At 38.1% G+C, this 20,809-nt stretch overlaps 1 protein-coding gene across 5 annotated transcripts in view; it reads right to left on the bottom strand.

Annotated features, from left to right (window-relative positions):
• LOC149228496 (actin-related protein 2/3 complex subunit 2A-like) overlaps nt 1-16,231 on the bottom strand; it is a 460,530-nt gene extending 444,299 nt beyond the window's left edge. For 2 of the 5 annotated variants that reach the window (XM_089378239.1, XM_089378241.1), the window contains exon 1: nt 15,802-16,230. In XM_089378239.1, coding sequence (XP_089234365.1) covers nt 15,802-15,884 — 83 coding nt within the window. In that variant the 5' untranslated portion in view covers nt 15,885-16,230. Of the gene's footprint in view, nt 1-15,801 lie in introns of all 5 variants that reach the window. The other 3 variants (XM_089378238.1, XM_089378237.1, XM_089378240.1) reach the window with 3 other exon arrangements.
• Between the last annotated feature and the right edge of the window lie 4,578 nt (nt 16,232-20,809).

A 20,809-nucleotide genomic window follows, 5' to 3' on the forward strand; every position in this document is an offset into this window, starting at 1 on the left:
TATAAAGGGAAGTCAATGGGAAACATTGGAGATGCAGCAGCAAAAATTATGAGTACAATAATTTGGATGCTTAATCTAGCAATCCAATCTGAGAGAAATACTGGAAAAAACCAACCAAGGGAATTTACGCGCCTCCATAAGCAATCTCGGCCTAATCTGACCCCACAATCAACTCCAACTATGCTTTGCGTCAACCTCTGTGCAGGCCCTATGCAGGCTGAATTTCGCACTACTTGGAATTGCTTCTGTGTGCCCGGATCTACTGCCTCTGCCTCTGATATAAATTCACTGGCTCTCTGGAAGAAATTCTTGGCACTCAGCAACTGAATCGACTTCCTACTAGGTTGAATCAAATTTCCCTCTTGAGGCTACTATACAACCCCTGCACAATCTCCTGGAGAAATAATACGGCCTCCTCTCCTGACTCTTTCAGAACTGGAAACTCCTCCAGGAATCTACTACTTTGCCCCTCTACCACCTTCTACTTGATCACTGACTCGATCTCATTGTTGAATCATCTGCTATTGGAAAATAGAACTGCCTTGATCACTGAGTATCTGCAACTGGTGTGTTCTCCATCTACCCCACCGACCTCTTATTATAATCTCCAGTTGAGATCATCTCTAAGTCGATCCATGTGAGTTTCTAGAGAATTCTCACATTTCTCAATTAATTCCTATTAATTAATCAACTTTCCTAAGTTAGACTTAGGCATTTTTTAATTATTGATTAATTAATTTAATTGAGTTACCTCTAGGTGGAATTTCCATAAACGATTTAGGATCAAGAGCTTTGATTCCAAATGTTATGTATCTAGATCAAAAATAGCACAGAAACATAAGAAAAGATAGATAAATGACTAGGTATTACTTCGAGGGGGAAACCTCCCTTTACATCACATAAATGAGCAATTCTTGGATGATTCAAATGACAAGACCCATTGGTATATATAGGAGTTTAAAGGGTCAAAATATAATTAGGGCCTACGTAACAATAATAATGTAAGGGCACAACAATAACAATAGTGGCCTTCTATGGGGTACAACAATAACAACATGGGGGCTACAATAATATTATAGGGACCTAACATCAAGAATGGCTATTTAGGTGGAAGTGACCTGAACTCTCTAAGCAATTCAATCAAGACTTGGTTAGATGGCAATATGACTCTAGCTCTTTGAAATTATACAAACCAAATTGAATTAGAAGCAAGAAATGGCTACAAATTACAAAAAGAAAGGGCCTGGATCAAGGAGTGGACATTATAAAGTTGAACCAATCAAGTAGAAACATCCAGTAAGCCCAATATCTTTGACCACAGAAAGGACCTAGGTCAAGGAGTGGATATTATAAGGTTAGATTAATCTAGTAGCAACATCCAATTATATCAATCATTTTTCTAGCTCGCAGGAAGACATAGTGATCTGGAATTGATCCAAGTCAATTAATAAGGTATTACATACTCATGTGCATGGATGTGCCTATGTTATTTTATGCAACGAATCGATAAGATTGCGAAATACACAGGTAATGAAGCAGTTAAAGAAAACATAACAGGCAAACATATAAACACAACAAGTTTAATAAGGAGTTCACCCAATACTCCTGGGCTACGTCTCCCGGTCCAGCCTTCAGTGGTGGCCTCTCTATTATGTTTTCAAAGTAGAGTTTTTACAACAGTGAGCTCAATTTGAGTCTCACTCAGCAGATACAAATCAGTAAGACTGTACTTGGATTCCCCAAGTCTCTGGAGTACACAGACTCTCCTCACTGAACTCTTGACCTCTATTGGTCACAGTAGTATGAGCCCAATCTGAGACTCATACATGACAGGCATTACAAAGGAGTGTGCTTGAACCTCTCAAGCCTTCTCTGGAGTGCACAGACTCTCTGACTCTCTCTGTCTCTGTCTTAACTCTAGCTCGATGCTGCCTTTGCTTCTATAGGTCAGCTTGGCTTCTTCTCTCTACTTTCGGCTTACTGCCTACTGCTCTTCGCTTACTGCTTCTGCTTCTCTCTCTGTCAGTTTGTGGCTTTTAAGCCAATCTGCTTCCTGACTGTTCGTTTCCACTTCCCGACTTTCTGGTTCCCCTGCCTCTGTCTGTTTGAATCCCTCTATCCTGCGTAATCAGTCACTGTATAACGCCTCACAGGGAGGTGGCCACCTATTTCATAACGGATGAGTGTCAGTTCTCTTGGACATATTTGAAACGACTGTTTTTTTCTATTAACTCCAAGGAAACACGACCTTATGCCAACACATCGTCCACATCGGACTTCAAATCCTATACAACTCTGCCTATTGACCCCGTCAAATCCGGTCATCCATTGGAATGTGTCTCCGCCCTTGATCTTGGAGCCCCAAATCCTACAGTCATCGTTCATATCGGGCAGCTAAGTAGCATGATGTTTACCCATCCGATGTGAACGGTTTTCTCTCTCTTCCGCCGAACGCGTGGCACTCGCTATATGGCATCGGGCGGAACTCGGTTGAAACCGCTTACCGCTCAAAGCCCCTCCGATATTCTGTCGGTTTTGTGGAATCCCACTTCCACGGAATCGGAATGATATCCGTTGCATTTTATAATTTTTCGGGTCCGGGTGCTTGCGGCCTTTCCTTCTTTGAGGGGTTTGCCTTGTGATATGCTGCTAATCGCATATCAGAAACTACCCCCGTTTCTCGAAATGGCCTCTAGATTTGCTAATTTGCGATAGCGCGCGTTACCATGGGCCGATGGTCTATGCGCTTGACCGATGGTCCTCGTTGCTCCGCGCTGATCACAAATTGCAACTGTTACGAGGATACCTCTGATAAGCTTGATCTTTATAAGACTTTTAATCTTTGGCATGATTTTTAAAGAGTTCATGAAAACTTAGAGAGTGTTCTAGGATCCAATTTGGATCACGGCCTTCCCACTGAAAAAGCTTTTGGACCACCAAAAGTTGGTTTTTAAGCATCAATCAAGTGAGGATATAGATTCCTCGCTTGCCCAATTTCTATCCATCTTGCACTGCTTGGTTTTGAACCTTTGAGCCCAATCCTGAGGTACTCAACATCCCCTCTGCGCGTAGTTCTCACCTTCCTGTCCAGAACTGTGTCTTCTTGCAATTCATTGAGATATTCAGGCAACAGATCATCAATAGAAGGCAATTGACTCTGCTCTTCGGGATCTTCAATCAATGAAGGTTCAAACAGTCTCAAGCTTTCTGCATTAACTATTGAATAGATGTGCATGTAAGCTGGCAAATCAAGGCGAAAAGCATTCTCACCGATTTTCTCAAGTATCTTGAAAGGTACCTTATCACCGTCAGCTTCTTACCTTCACCCTACATTCTGTCTTTACTGATATACAGCCAGACTTGATCACCAACTTGGAAACTATGCTCAATCCGATGCTTGTCATGCCTTGCCTTGTACTTGGCTTGGCTCTTTTCCAACTGTTCCTGTACTGCCTGGTGAATCTCTTCGATTTGTTCAATGAACTTGGTTGCCTTGTCCACATCACTGTGTCCCTCAACCGCTATGTCTTTACCAAAGACAAAATCCAAGGGAGACCTTGGTGTGAAACCAAAACAGATCTCAAAAGGAGATCTCTGTGTAGAAGAATGTTTAGCCCGGTTGTAAGTATGTTGCACATAACACAAATGTTCATCCCAAAGCTTGGGATGCTTGCTGCAATATCCTCTGAGCAACTGGATCACTGTCCGGTTGACCACTTCTGTTTGGCCATCTGTTTGTGGATGAAAGGTTGTGCTCTTCTTCAATCTGGTGTCCATCAATTCCCACAGACTTGACCAAAACTTCCCAACAAATCGGGAATCTCGATCAAATACAATGGAAGTGGGTAATCCAAAATGAACCCATACATGCTAAAAGAACAACTTTGTTGTTTGTTCAGCTGTAATCTGTTTGTTACAAGGTATTAAAATACACATTTTGTTGAACCTATCCACAATAACATATAAATAGTCATGACCTTTTCTAAATTTAGGCAATCCCCCAACAAAGTCTATGGAAATACTTTCCCAAGGATGAGAAGGAACTGGTAGTGGAGTGTAACAAGCCTAGTTTTCTATTGCTGGGCTTGCTTTTAGCACACATGGTACACCCTCTTACATATCTAGAAATTGTTTCATTCATTTTTGGCCAATAACAAAATATTTGCAGTTGTGCAACTGTTTTACTTACACCAAAGTGACCTGATATTACAGAAGTTTGTGCTTCTCGAATTAACTTTACTCTTTCAGTTTGAGGAATGCATAACTTTCCAAAATAATCCAAGAGTTGGTCCTTAACATGATAATCCAATTCTTCTACTTGTTTGCCATGACTTAAAGTTGCATATACATCTTTAAAATCTATATCTTGAGCATACTGTTCAATGTAGCTTTCATGCAATACTGAATTATGCTTTAGTAGATGCATTTATGATTGGTCTGGACAACATATCTGCAACTTTATTGTGTATGCCCTTTTTATATCTGATGACAAGAAGAAACTGTTGTAGAAAACCCATCCACCTATAGTGTCTTGATTGCTGCAACTTAATTGTGAGTGTAAATATTGAAGTGGTTGATGATCAGTATGTATAACTGTCTCTTTGCCCATTAAATAATGTTTCCACTTTTTCCCACTATGTACTAATGCATACAATTCTTTATCATATGTGGGATAATTAACTACTACAAAATTAAATGTCTCAGAATGATAACATATGGGTTTATCGTGCTGCATCAACACTGCTCCCATGGCATAGTCACTGGCATCCGTTTCAATCTCAAAGGGTCTTTGAAGATCGGGTAGTGCTAGTACTGGTGCTGTACTAATCTTTTCTTTTGAGGTGTCGAAGGCTTTCTGCTACTTGTCTCTCCACTGAAACACCTTGTTTAATCCTGTTAAAGCATGTAAGAGAGCTGCAATCAAGGAAAAGTTAGCAATAAACTTTCTCCAATACTGTGCTGCTCCTAGGAAGCTTCTAACTTCTGTAGCAGATTTGGGTTTAGGCCAGTTTACAATCACTGCAACCTTAGAGGGATCTATCTTCAATTCACCACCCCCTACAATATGACCCAAATAATTCAAAGATGTTTTGCCAAATTCACATTTTGATAGCTTAACATAAAGATTTTCTCTTTTCAAAACATCTAGAGTCTTCTTTACATGCTTCAAATGTTCTTCCCATGTTTTACTAAATACAAGAATGTCATCTAAATATACAATGACAAAATCATCAATAAAAGGCCTGAGTACATCATTCATTACTCTCATGAAAGTAGCAGGAGCATTAGTTAAGCCAAAAGGCATAACTAACCACTCATACAATCCCTGCTTTGTTTTGAAAGTAGTCTTCCATGCATCTTGCTCTGCAACTCTGACCTGATGGTAGCCACTATGCAAGTCCAACTTGGAAAAGTAAACAACTTCTTTCAACTAATCTAATAGATCATCTATGCAAGGAAGGGGATAATGATTTTTTATCGTTATCTTATTCAGTGCTCGGTAATCAATGCACATTCTCCATGAACCATCTTTCTTTCTCACCAAGACAATTGGAGACCCACATGGTGATGTGCTAGGTCTTATGAACCCTTTCTCGAGCAGCTCTTGTACCTGCTTCTTCATTTCTGCATTCTCTAAAGCAGACAACCTGTGGCTGCGATTGTTGTTTCATCCCCTGAGTCTGACCCCGAATCCTTTTGAATAGCTGCAGCAGTCTTCTTCTTTTTGCCATCGTACTTCTTGGGTTTCAGCTCCGAATGTAGAATCCAGCAGTGTTCATCATCATGCCCATCCTTCTTGCAATCAGTGCATGAAGGTTTGGTCTTTTGTACAGCATTTGCCTTCCTCTCTTTCCATTTTTGCTTTCTCTTTTCCTTGTTCTTCCTTGCAGTGGGTTTTGATGATCCCCCAATCTATAGGTTCACATTCTTGCCTCTAGCCTCTAGATGTGTAGCCTGAACAGATACCTCATCTATGCTAGTAGGATTAAACATGAAAATGGTGTGCTTTAAATAGTTGTGTAGACCACCTATATACTTCAACAAAGTTTCAGGTGAGTCTAAAGAAATGCCTAGAATCAAAGCTCTTTTTTTAAATTCTTGGGTGTAACTTTGTACACTTTGCCCTTTCAATTGGCGAAGAGTTTGCCAACTCATCATAGCTTGCTGCATGTAAGCTAGTGAATAGAATTGTTTTTTAATTGCAGAAACAAATTCATTCCAGGTAGAAAGAATTTTACCATGATTCTTCAAATCAGCTTGTGTCCTGTCTTCCCACCATACCAAGGCGTAGGCTAGCCAGCTACATCTTTCTCCTTTCTGAATCGATGTTCTGCACTCTACAATATACATCAATCTGTTTAATCCAGATATCTATCTTTTCTGCATTCAATTCTTCGTCATAAACTGGCAAATCAAACTTCACATCTAATTTAATCAAAGAAGGTTTCTTCTTTTCTTTTCAGGGCTTTCTTTGTGTGAAGAAGATGATGATGAAGGTGATGATGGGGGAGATGGTGGAGAGGGCTTCTCTTCTTTTCCTTTGCCTTCTGGGTGGGCAACTAAAAGAGGTTCTTCACCTCCTTTATCTTGTTTGGAGGTTGATGACTCTATACCTCTACCTCTCTTAAATTCTCTATACATTTCTTCTACCATGGCTCTCATGGTCATGAAACTGTCCATGAACTGGGAGTCTGATTCCAAGGGACTTTCTTTTGACATTTTCCTCTTAGGATAGACTCTTCCAATTTCTGGGTTAGCTTCAACCAACTCTCCTTCTCCTAATTTAAGCTTTGATCTAGTTAGCATTCAACAAAAAAAGAATCCAGCACAAGCTTGTCTAACCTTAGCAACCTAGAGCTCTGATACCACTTGATCTGGAATTGATCCAAGACAATTAATAAGGTATTACAAACTCATGTGCATGGATGTGCCTATGTTATTTTATGCAACGGATCGATAAGATTGCGAAATACACAAGCAATGAAGCAGTTAAAGAAAACATAACAGGCAAACATATAAACACAACAAGTTTAATAAGGAGTTCACCCAATACTCCTAGGCTACATCTCCCGGTCCAGTCTTCAGTAGTGGCCTCACTATTATGTTATCAAAGCAGAGTTTTTACAACAGTGAGCTCAATTTGAGTCTCACTCAGTAGATACAAATCAGTAAGATTGTACTTGGATTCCCCAAGTCTCTGGAGTACACAGACTCTCCTCACTGAACTCTTGACCTCTATTGGTCACAGTAGTATGAGCCCAATCTGAGACTCATACATGATAGGCATTACAGAGGAGTGTGCTTGAACCTCTCAAGCCTTCTCTAGAGTGCACAGACTCTCTGACTCTCTCTGTCTCTATCTTAACTCTGGCTCGATGCTGCCTTTGCTTCTGTAGGTCAGCTCGGCTTCTTCTCTCTGCTTTCGGCTTACTGCTTCTGCTTCTCTCTCTGTCAGTTTGTGGCTTTTAAGCCAATCTACTTCCTGACTGTTCGTTTCCGCTTCCCGGCTTTTCGGTTCCCCTGCCTCTATCCGTTTGAATCCCTCTGTCCTGCATAATCAGTCACTGTATAACGCCTCATAAGGAGGTGGCCACCTATTTCATAACAGATGAGTGTCAGTTCTCTTAGACATATTTGAAACGATCGTTTTTTCGTTAACTCCAAGAATGCCCGCGAAACACAACATTCTGCCAACGCATTGTCCATATCGAACTTCAAATCCTATACAACTCTACTTGTTGACCCTGTCAAATCCAGTCATCCATTGGAACGCGTCTCCGTCGTTGATCTGGGGGCCCCAAATCCTACAGTCATCGTTCATATCGGGCGGCTAAGTAGCATGATGTTTACCCGTCCGATGTGAACGATTTTCTCTCTCTTCTGTCGGACGCGTGGCACTCGTTGTATGGCATCGGGCAGAACTCAGTTGAAACCGCTTACCGCTCGAAGCCCCTCCGATATTCTGCCGGTTTTGTGGAATCCCGCTTCCACGAAATCGGAACGATATCCGTTGCATTTTATAATTTTTCTGATCCGGGTGCTTGCGACCTTTCCCTCTTTGAGGAGTTTGCCCTGTGATATGTCGCTAATCGCATATCAGAAACTACCCCCGTTTCTCGAAATGGCCTCTGGATTTGCTAATTTGCGATAGCGCGCGTTACCATGGGCCGACGGTCCTCGTTGCTCTGCGCTGATCACAAATTGCAACTGTTACGAGGATATCTCCGATAAGCTTGATCTTTATAAGACTTTTAATCCTTGGCATGATTTTTAAAGAGTTCATGAAAATTTAGAGAGTGTTCTAGGATCCAATTTGGATCACATAGTCACCTTTCTAGACAGGGCATCCACTGGGAAGATGGGGAAAGCAGTTGCAAATGGAAAATTCCTCTTGGAAGATAGGAAAATTTCTTTTAACTTGGATCCAATAATAACAACCAATACCATTGCAAAAAGTGAGCAGCAATAGAAGAGAAAGTTAAATCTTTTAGATATGAAAAAGGATGGTATAATAAGATCTAGGAGATTAGGGGTTAGTCATGAACTCGTTGCAAAAGCCATGTCCAAGAAGCAAGAGGTTGATCAACCTTTTGGCAATCTTCGGGAGATCAATTTTCAGCATGTGGTGAGAATATAGAATTGGGATCTTGATTGCGTTGACAAGGAAACAAGGCACTAGATGAAGCAGGGAACATTGAGAACATAGCTTCTCTTTCTCAAGATAACAGAGTATCATCAAACCATAGTTTTAAAAACCGGAACAAGTGACCGGACCGGTCCACCTAATAAATCGGGTTTCAAACAAGAACTGATTAGATCTCAATGAACCAGTTTAAAAAAACACATGAAATAATTATTTTTTAATGAAAAAAACTGTTTTTTGTGAAAATTCCAACACTCTGAAGGAACCCATAATTCAGCAAATCTGAATCTTCAACTGCTTGATTTTTAAATATTCATCAAGTTATTCTTCTGAATACTGAAGCAAATTACTTTTGCAACCTACACTAATTAAATATTTGATCTCATGAAATAGAAAACAGAGCAAAGAACAAGATACATAAGACACATTTATTTTTGGACACAAAAGTCCCCGGAAAAACCCAATGCGGGAAAACCGGTGCAACAACTCTGAGGGTTTATTATTATGCTAGAGAAATATCTGAATACAAATCTAGGATGCTCATCTAGCAATAATTTACAGAGAAAAATGTTGGCGGAAAATCTGAGTGAGTTTTACCTCACTTCACCCAGCAGAATTTCAGCTAATCCAACACAAGACTGGCTAACCTCGACTATTTCTGCGCTAGCCCTGCGTAGGCTCTACGTCAGCTATCCCGACTATTTCGGCAGTTCCAGCAGTTCTGGATTTTGCGTGACAGATAGCTTTCTGGCTCTGCGTTGGCTCTGCGTCAAGACTGCATGGGCCCAGACTAGCCCAACGTCAGCCTTTCCCGGCTACTGCATTGCCTCTCTGCAAGCTCTCTCCGCCTCTCTGTCAGTATTCTCCAGAAAGTCCTTCTCCCGGATTCTCACTGCCCTCCACTGTTGAATGATCACTGAGTTCGAATTTCTCAGCTTCATAGGCCCATAAATCAAACTCTAGATCGATTCTTTCTCTTTGTGTGTGTTTCCAAGTGAACTCCAAACCTCCATTTTATACTTTTCCTGTTGAGTCTTCAACGGCCGAGATTAAGTCTCTAGTCAACGGTTAAGATTAAAGCATGACTTGATCCGCCTTCTAGATCATTCTCACCCATATTTTGGTTAATACCCTTTAATATTTTAATTTCCCTAAATTTAGACTTAGGAACTCCATTAAAAATATTAATTATTTTAACAAAATACAATCCGGGTGGAATTTTGTTAAACGGTTTTTGGGTTCTTTAGAAGTCATGTGCCTTAGCTTCTCCACCAATTTTCAAGGCCAGAGCACTTCTGATACTACCAAAAACTAACACTCCCTCTTAGCAAGGAAAGTGCTCTAGCAACAATGTCCACCTGAATGCTTCTTTGTTTCTGAAGCACCTCCTTTCTGCATTGTTGCTACACCAACACTGTGCTACTGTTGCTACTATACCGTTGTCCACCACTGCCACTGTTGCATCTGTACTACAACTCCCTCTCAAACATTGCATCTGCTATGCTGCTAGCACTGCCATTGCTAACACTGCATTCGTACTACAACTCAATTGCTGAAAGAAGCAACTGAAAAACATCCAAACTTAGTTGAACTTAACTGTGCTCAGCATAATACAATGAATGTCAGAATCTGACTATTGCTAACCCTCTGAATCTTCTACGTTGTTGCTGACCTCTGCATTGTGCCATCTGCACTGCTACCAACCTTGCTCTGCGCTGATCAGTTTCTGGTTCCAAGCCACTGCATTTGTCCTCCAAACACTCCACTGCATCATCTGACACTAAGTCCATCTCGCTACTACTGAATCTTGAGCTCTCGTAGCAAGGAATTGATCCAAGGGGTGGACTCCTCAAGGATCCTGCCCATCTATAGCTCTTTCGAACTATGGCTCTAAATCTCCCCACCCCCCTCTTGGAGATGCAGCTGCCATCTCTGCCAAATGTCGAATGACCTCCTCTCTCCTCTGCACAACACTAGACCAGCCTATGCACTCCCTGCTGGAGCTTGTAGATCTGCCCCTCTCCGTTGTTATTCAGCAAGTGAAGATTCAAACTCCTTGGTTGGAAGTCTTCTGAGGAGAAAATTCCCCTTCTATGTGTCTTCGCTCTTTTCCGATGGATTTCTGCCTCGACAAAAACTACGCCCTTCAAGCGTTGCGTTGAGGCTCTACATCACTCCCTCTGCCTCTGCAAACTCACGAACTGGAAATCATACCTCTCTGTCATCTCACTTAGAGAGAAATTTCCTCGGATCTGCTTCCCGACAAGGACTATGCAATCCCTTCAAGGAGATTCAAATTGCTGCCAAGTGCAGCTTTCGGCCTCACTGCTCAACACTGGATCTACTCTTCTTGTTTCAAAATCAATGCTCTGATACCATGTGAAAATTCCTACACTCTGAAGGAACCCCTACTGCAGCAAATTTGAATCTACTTCACCTACTTGATTTTTAAATATTCATCAAGTTATTCTTCTGAATATTGAAGCAAATTACTTCTACAACCTACACTAATTAAATATTTGATCTCATGAAACAGAAAACAGAGAAAAGAACAAGATACATAGGACACACTCATTTTTGGACACAATAGTCCCCGGAAAAACCCAATGCGGGAAAATCGGTGCAACAACCCTGAGGGTTTATTACTATGCAGGAGAAATATTTGAATACAAATCTAGGATGCTCATCTAGCAATCATTTGCAGAGAAAAATATTGGTGGAAAATCTGAGTGAGTTTTACCTCACTTCACCCGACAAAATTTTGGGCTGATCCAGCACAACACTGGCTAACCCCTGCTATTTCTGCACTGGCCCTGTGTAGGCTCTGCATCAGCCTTTCAGGCTTTGTGTCAACCCTACGTCAACTTCTCTGCCCTCTGCGTCAGCCCTGCGTTAGCTTCTCTACCCTTTGCGTCAGCTATCCTGGCAGTTCCGGCAATTCTGGATTTTGCGTGACAGGCAGCTTTCTGGCTCTGTGTTGGCCCTTCTGGCTCTGCGTTAGGACTGCGTGGGCCGAGACTGGCCCAGCGTCAACCTTTCCTAGCTACTGCGTTGCTTCTTTGCAAGCTCTCTTCGCCTCTCTGTCAATGTTCTCCAAAAAGTCCTTCTCCCAGATTCTCACTGCCCCTCTGCTGCTAAATGATCACTTAATTCGAATTTCTCAGCTTCCTAGCCCCAGAAATCAAACTCTAGATCAATTCTTTCTCTCTATGTGTGTTTCCAAATGAACCCCAAGCCTCCATTTTATACTTTTCCTATTGAGTCTTCAACGATCGAGATTAAGTCTCTAATCAACGACTAAGATTAAAACATGACTTGATCCGCCTTCCAGATCATTCTCACCCATATTTTGATTAATACCCATTAATATTTTAATTTCCCTAAGTTTAGACTTAGGAACCCCATTAAAAATATTAATTATTTTAATAAAATACAATCGGAGTGGAATTTCACCAAACAGTTTATTGGTTCTTTAGAACCCATGTGCCTTAGCCTCTCCACCAATTTTCAAGGCTAGAGCACTTCTGATGAGACCAAAAACTAACATTTTTAAGATTTAAAACCATGATTCCAAACCAATAGGCACAAAATGCAAATTTTGCTCATATATATACCATGTAAAGGTGAAAATATCAAAATGGCACCAAGTGCAATACATATCAACAACAAAATATATAATCAATGAGACTCTAAATGGCCTCTAGAGTCCAAAAACAAAGCCTACAATCTATGGGGCCATTGGCCTACTAAAAATGTACATATATGATATTACTAGTTCAACATTATCACTTGAAACTTTGAAATTTGAAACTTCTCATCATGATCAAACTTAGTTGGTTGAGTCTCGACTCCCAAAATTTGCAACTGCTTGAGTCACAAACTTCTCTGTTGGTCCAATGACTTGAGTCTCAAACTTCTGAAGGTATTCTGCCCTAATATGCCTTATTACTTCATTTAGTGTTCCACATGACTTTACATGGCCTCCTATCCCAGTCAAGTGTTGCTTGAACCTGTTAATACCCCCTCCTTCAAAGGATTTTTGACAATATTTGCGGATCATTTTGCCATCAATCATATCACAATGAGTCCATGCAGTATTCTTGGCTTTTGGAGGCATGGTGGCTACTACTTAGCTCAAACTCTCTGTTGTTCCACTACTCCAACAAAAATTCAACACTCTCCAAGCTCCCAATGAAACTCACAAAAACTCCAAATGAGATGTGTGAGGCAAATGATGGGGTGAGCTCCTTTTAAAGGCTTGGAGAGGGTGTTTTTGGAGGAAAACAACCCTTACTTTCCCTCTAAAACACCCAGGAAGCTTCCAAAAAGACTCTGTGTGGGTCTGTCACCGTCCGTCGCAGCCTTGGCAATGAACCCGCTGGTTACATCATAAACTGGTCGGTTTGACCGGTTTTTGTGATTTTTTGGCGAAGTCGGCCCTTAAACTGGGTTTTTTGCCCGGTTCAACCCAGTTGCCTAATGAAGCGGCCGGTCTGACCGGTTTCCAGTTCATGCCGGCAGATTTTTAAAACTATGCATCTAACAACAACAAATTTACCAGATTTGCAAGCCTAAGGTGCCAAATTAGTTTCCAATGCAGATTGAAAACACAAATTCATCAATCTGCACAGTGGGAAACAATTTTTGCTGTACGGAACATTTCAGCATTCTAAACAGCGATGGGTCCTTGGGGAGTCCCTGGACCAACCAATTGTTTTATTTTCTTCTTCTAACTATCTACAAAAGCACTTGAAACCCTAATTTATTTCATTTTCCACTTTATAGTATATACATTGGAAAGCAGAAAAAGAATTTTGCAGACCAAATTTGGAGGACAGATCTAAGAACAATTTAGGCTGGGCAAACTTGACAGAAAACACACTCAAAAACGATAACTTTGGAGGGAAGACTTGAAGGGAAGAACTGAGAACAATGGCTTTTTTTGCAGGCAGAACAGCAGTCAAAACCTCCATTTTTCTTCTCTTTCTATTGTATTCTCCTCTATTGTTCTAATGACCTCACATTCATCACCTTATAGAAGCTCTAGCCATGGAACTCGTGGCAGGAGCAGTGGTCCAAGGAAAGGAGGTGGTGAATAAAATCAGCACAAATATTCCATTGATTCTCCTCTTGGAAGTGTGACATAAAGGTAGGAAAAAAGGAGAATAACGCAGGTAGAAGTTGCTTATGGAATTGCAGCACGTGCAATGGAAATTTTACAGGGTCATCTACAAGGCTTAAAGGCCATTTGCTTTCAATCCATAACAATAGAGTTTAGTTTTGTAATTCTATCATCGAAAAGGATGCCACACAATTTCAAAAGAGGCATGGCAATGCCCAATTAGCCAAACAAAAATGGAGAGAGGCAGAAAACGGTTCAACAAAGAGACATCAAGTTCCCTTAATTGTTGAAGAACCTGGAAGAGATTGAACACTGGACCTTTGGCGAGAATGTTTGACTATGGCAGGAGGGAAGAGACAGACAGGAGAGTCATCCAAACCACGTGTGTGTGCAGGATTCCCTTCAATGGGTGAATGAAGCACCCATTTCTTACAATGGAGGGGAAGTTGACTGTGGAGAGAGTGTTGGAACTGGTGCATTCCACTTGGAGCACTACAGGGTCTCCATTATTTCAAAAGGGAGGACTGATATGACCAGTAGACCATTAATAAATCTGATAGTCATGTTTTCTTTAGGGCTGTATTTTTTAAGAGCAATAAACGTTTCAGGTGAGAAGAGTACTAAATGCATTGTCCTATAAAATGGAAGCGGATATTTTAGTCAAAGCTTGTATTTCACCTATTTAAGCAATATAAAGTTTTCTTTGTTTCCAAAAAGAAAAACCAAATGAAATTCTTGTAGCTTTGATGACCAAAGGGCCAGGCCATTTCAAAGGACCCGTATTAAGTTGATAACAGAGATGCTAATCGATATCATTGCTTTGATGCCCGTAGTTACTGTCACATGTTATAACCATCACTAACGCTCACAAGCATACAAGCACAAAGCGACAATAAAAAAACGTTTCAAAGAATTTGTAATGACCGAAAAATGGTATAGGTAGAATACCATCGCAACTTGAGAACTCTATTCCTTATATAGGTGCATCTGTTAATGACATTGAGAGGTCAAGATCAAAACTATAAAGAAGAACCATTGAAAACCAATCTCCTTGGGGGATTTTCGGCATGAATTTGAATAGCAAAAGATGTACAATTTCTTGTGAAGCTGAGGTCCATCCATGATCAGGCACTTAACCAGCAGCAAACTTAGATTATCTGCTTTCAATGTGCAACCATTACATTCTGTTTCTGAAAGAAATAAATCCAGTGGAATGCTACTAGTATCTGGCGTCTTCCTTTAGTCTTTTATTAAGCTTTCTTTCTAGGCTAATCTCTTGGTTTTCCTGCTTTCCAATGCATCTTGACCTGCCTCTATATGTGTAGATGGATCATGGCTCACATACACAATATCAAAGAAAGAAAACATAGTGCTTTTGTTTGCTGGTGTTGGTTGCTTGGAATTGCATGGTATAGGTATATACACTGCAGAATAGCCAATAATATTAGATTTTATCTCTCCCCAAATACAGGCCGGCTGCTTTGTAGGATTTTTGTGTGAAACGTAGTCTGTTTGAATTTCAGGTTTCTTCTCTGTTCTTAGGAATTGACCGTATCAAGTTGGTTAGTGTCAGAGCTGCAGCACTCATTCATTGCCTTACTAGCTTAACAGCATTATTATTGTTCAGAGAGGTGGAGAAACCCCTTGTTTATTTTAGAAAAAGACATTCTTCTAGCCAAGAAAAGAATATACAATCAATGAGGCAACAAGGTCTAAATAGTCAGTTCAGAGAGATCCTTTTTTAGTTTTCACCACCAAAATGAGGAAAGGTTGCTTAGTTCTGTGGGTTTGGAGAACCAACCTGCAGCATATCTATCTATCTACCTGACATTCTAACTAGAAAAAAATGAAGCTGCTGAATTGAATTCAGATTAAGCCATGTTCAAGAACAGAACAAAAAAAATCATCATTTTCAGGTGGAATGATCTTCATACGGGTAGTAATAGTACTAGTAAATAAATAGGTCATACTCCAAACTTCAGCCAATGTTTCTAGAGCAGAAAGGGCATGACATTGGGACGTTTCTAACACTTACCTATGCATTCGATCCATAAGAATTCTGACAAGAACTCGCGAGGGCGTCTGGAAAAGGATCTGCTGCTGCTTCTTCTTCCTCATACTCGCGTTGCTGACGGACAACACAACTTGGAGGAATTGATGTTCCACTAAACCCCTGCGCTGCTCTTCGCTTCCCTTCGATTATAAGCAAATCTGAGTGTTAGGCGCCACCTTGGAATGCTGGTATTATTTCATTGTTGAGGTACAGTAAAACTATTATAATATAGTGACAATCGCTACTGTTCTTACGGTAAAGGCAGTTCAATCTGCCTTCTGATTTTACTGATCCAACAAACGACGAAAATATCACCATGGTCATGGGAATGAATTTGGATAGGCGATCTTTGATTTACCTCTCTGTTCATGTAACATCATGTAATGATGTTCATTTGCTTGGACTGTAAGAGACATTATAAAAACTCAAGGTGGTGAAGAGATACCCGATATCTGCTCATGATTTATTCTTCCCAAGAAAGCAAGGAATATGAAAACGTGTTAAAAGATACATTGATTATGTGTAATTAATTCATTCAAATGTAGATCAGATGAATATGTTTAATTAATTAATTAAAATGTAAACAGTTATGTTTGAGGATAATAAAGTTAAAATTATTGTTGAAGATAGTAATTATTGAGTGCGTCGTAAGGATAATGATCAATAGCATAAAAGTAAAATTGAATCTTATTTACAAGTTAGTGTGTAGGTTATAAATAACTTACTCGTATATAGTAAATAAATATTTAAATGGTGAAATGAAAAAATAAATAAATAATTATTACATTTAATTATTTATATTTTTTATTTTTAATTATCTAATTAAAAAATAATATAATTTAACTCTATATTTTTATAATTTATAACGAAATAAAAACTCTATAAATAAATTATAGCTATATATTTTATAGTTTTCGTAGGCTTTTTTTTGCTAAATATTTAAATGGTGAAATGAAAAAATAAATAAAAAATTATTACATTTAATTATTTTTATTTTTTTATTCTTAATTACCTAATTAAAAAATAATATAATTTAAGGAATTTAGACTTCTGTGATCCATAACATTGTTTAGAAAATCTTTGGCAAAATCACATAACCAATCTTGTGTCGACGCGTTTCGAACCAACCAGTGTGGTTCAACTTGTCCTGACGATGAACCACACTGGTTGGTTCGAAACGCGTCGACACAAGATTGGTTATGTGATTTTGCCGAAGATTTTCTAAACAATATAATTTAACTTTAGATTTTTATAATTTAAATCTATAACAATATAGATGAAAAAAAAGGCTATGAAAACTATGAAATATATAGCTATAATTTATGTTTCTATAATATTTATAGAGTTTTTATGTCGTTATAAATTAATTAAAATGAAATAATTATTTACGAAAATTATAATAACCAGAAAAGATGAAAATTTATTATTATAAAAAATAAATTATTTACAAAAATTATAATAATAAGAAAATATGAAAATTTATTATTATAGAAAATAAAATATAATTTATGATTTTAATATATTTGTAAATACTTTTATGTATTTATAAATTAATTACTAATAAAATCCTTATTTACATATATTTACATAAGTATGATAATAAGAAAAATGAAAATTATTATTATAATTAAAAATTTCTTATTATAATTATTATGGGAATACAACTATTTATATATATATTAAAGTAAGATGATAAAGAGCAATAAATTATTTTTAATATTTATAATATATATATATATATATATGATGATGAACAATGTGGTTTATTGGACCTCAAGAAAAGAGAGTCTAATTGTCATTCTTCAAAATCTTGTTTCTGTGATCAAAGAGAAGGGAAAGAAGCGTTCCAAGATCGCTATAGTTGGGTTGGCTTAATAAGTCAAGAAGATTGGAGGTGTCATTGATGATAGGGAATTGAGAGCAGATGTGGGCAAGAGTCGAACAATCTAAAACGAAGTGTTTTTCATCTTCCACCTTCTTAGTATCACAAATCTGACAAATTCTATTGTCCCAGGGAGTCTTCAGAGTAGACCACCACCCAGTCTCACTCCAAAGCTCATGAGAGTTAGTTCTAATCCTAGCGATGTTAATTTTCTTCTTAGTGCTAGTCAACATAGAGAGATGATTATGGTTATCGAGGATGGGGTTGATCACCTCCTTATAATACCTTAGCTTCTTTTTACCCTCTAGCTCCTTAAAATCCCACATCTTGTTCTTAAAACTGGAGGGAATAACATCTTTGGTACTGTCCTTGCTTCCCATGATGATCTCCTCCTTAATCCCCAAAGGTTGAGCCAAGACTGAGCATCGTGATGCCACCTGCGCTTAAGGTGCAGGTGGGGGTTTTGACTAAAATTAGAAGCAATTTTTGGGAGCCTCTTGGATTCCATATTATGAAGCTTCTTCTTATACATCAGATATCTAAACATGGCCGCACTTTCAATGGGGGACATGCCATCTTCAATCACTTTCAATGGGGGACATGCCATTTTCGATCAAGAGGATGGGATAGGGAGTATTTCCTTTGATATTGAGGTTATAGGTTATGAATTACTTTTGGATCATCTCAATCTTTCTCCATGACTCCCTAGATATACTACACCCCCAAACTTCACATTCGTATAAGACAACAGGGGTGACGAGAGTTTCAAAGACGAACATTTTTTTACTCCAAATGTAAAGATCGACTGACTTACAATTGTTTTCAAGCTCATAATAAGCTTTCCAACCTCCAATAATTCTTTTCTCGATGCTATAATTCCAATTGAGCTGATGAGGAAAGTCATTACTCAAATATTTATAAGAAGAAACATGCTCAAGGCAATGGCTATCATAGATGAAACTACCATGGGTGACCCTTTTGGATTTAATGATCATGACTTTAGTCTTGTCGGTATTAACCATCATACCCATATTGGAGTAGTAGGCATGAAGAGTCTTAAGCTGCTTTGTCAAGGTCATCATGACTCCTTGCAAGAAGAACGATATCATCAGCATAAAGGAGAAGAGTAATGATAATAACAGCGAGCTTGGTGCCTTTGCAACTTGTAGTTTCCAAACACTCCTCTAGTTTCTCGATGTAAATACCAAAAAAAGTAGGGGAAAAGGGACAGCCTTGCTTAACCCCGATATTACATTTAATATCTTTAGACCAAAGATATATATGTGTCTTGGTACATACATTTATATACAAGAATAGTAACAGCCAATTTGATCTAGTTTAACATATGTCTTTTTATTATTTGCTCCTTAATGTTTGTAATAATCCTTTGTATTTCCTTTTATTCACACAAAAGTGCATTATGGGTGGCTTCTTTTTAGTACAAGTTTTCTTAGTGATTTTTACATAGTTTCAAGTTTTTCTTCAACTTTTTAATTTAATGATGATGCACTACTGACAATATCATATTCAATCTATTGAAATATTTTTATGATATATTAGTAAGAAAAATAGTTTAAAGAAATGTTTTGAAAATTTTAGTATTTATAATTAAAATAAAAAATATAAATATAAAAAATACCAAAAATATATGTTTGTGTATAGATACATACATTTATATAGGAATAATAAGAGTCCACTTGATCTAGTTTAACATATGTCTCTTTATTATTTGTTTCTTAATATTTGGAGTAATCTTGTGTATTTCCTTTTATTCACACAAAAGTGCACAATAGTTCTCAGTACAAGTTTTCTTAATAACTTCTACATCTTTTCAAGTTTTTCTTACACCTTTTTATTCAACAGTGATGCAATATATAAAATATCATATTTAATTTACTAAGATATTTTAAAGTATATTAGCAAGATTTTATCTCATGCATCCTTAGTGGTGCATTTTATAGAGTAATGTTGTGATGAACCATGGCACCAATAGTGATTTTTGGATAGCATATGGATTTTAGTCAAGGAGATCCTTAAATCTTTTATCATGTTCCCATACCAATTCACGTGGAATTTCTTTAATCTTTTGAGCTATCAAACGTTTACTATCTTGAGTTTTAAAAAATTGATAAGAAATTGCTATGTATCTCAATTGTATGATTGGGGTTCTCTCCATAGCCTTTTGTAAATTGTGTCATTTGTTTTGTTTCATCAATTATGTCCATATTAGTCCAAAATTTCTCACAAATAAACAAGTGGCTTCTCAAACCTTCATGTCCTTCATATATTAAGAGGGTACTATGTGTCATATTGATAAGAGGATAGTTTTGGTAGTGGAGGTGGCAATGTCAATGGTTTCGAAAATTTCAAATTCTGAATAAGAATACTTTTTAAATTACTACAATCAATTTATCTTGATTACCAATTTCTTATTAAATTTACTCTCATTGACAAGCTTGATCTTTATGTTTTATAAAACTAGTTTTTATTAGTTGTCTCTTCCTTGCAACCTTTAGTCAATATGTTTGATTTTCCTTAATAATTAATTTCAATAGGTGGGATGGTCTTGTGAGATCCTCAATTTGAACAAGCAAGTTGTTGTTGCCTTCCAAATTGTATATAAGTTATACCTAATTTACACACACACAGAGTAACATACATACATATTTATTCTAAAAAATATCCACAAAGGTTATCTCAATCGGTTGAACCATCTATTCAATAAGGAGGTCATAAATCGCAAGTTGAAATATGATGTTTCCCCTATGATCACCACCTATTTTTGTGATTGTGGTTGAAAAACCCTCCATCTAGAAATTCGATGGAAGAGGGGATACATATATATATGATGATGATGATGAAAAACACTCTAAAATTCCATTTGTTTCTAGAAATTTCCAAATAGAGAAGATTTCAACAACTTACCACATAAGCAACAAGAAGCCTAATGAGGTTCCCAAGAATTTATCCTACACCTCAAAGAATTAATCTACCTACTTCATCAACAATAAACAAACCTAGTAAGAATCCCACCCATTGATGTCACATCTTGTCAACCACTTCCATCTTAAAAAATTACTTTAATTAAATCAATTATCTCATTAAATA

This window comes from Pinus tabuliformis, chromosome J (assembly GCF_031772625.1).
Source record: "Pinus tabuliformis cultivar Carrire ecotype Pingquan chromosome J, CPIR1, whole genome shotgun sequence".
Taxonomy (NCBI): Eukaryota; Viridiplantae; Streptophyta; class Pinopsida; order Pinales; family Pinaceae; genus Pinus; species Pinus tabuliformis.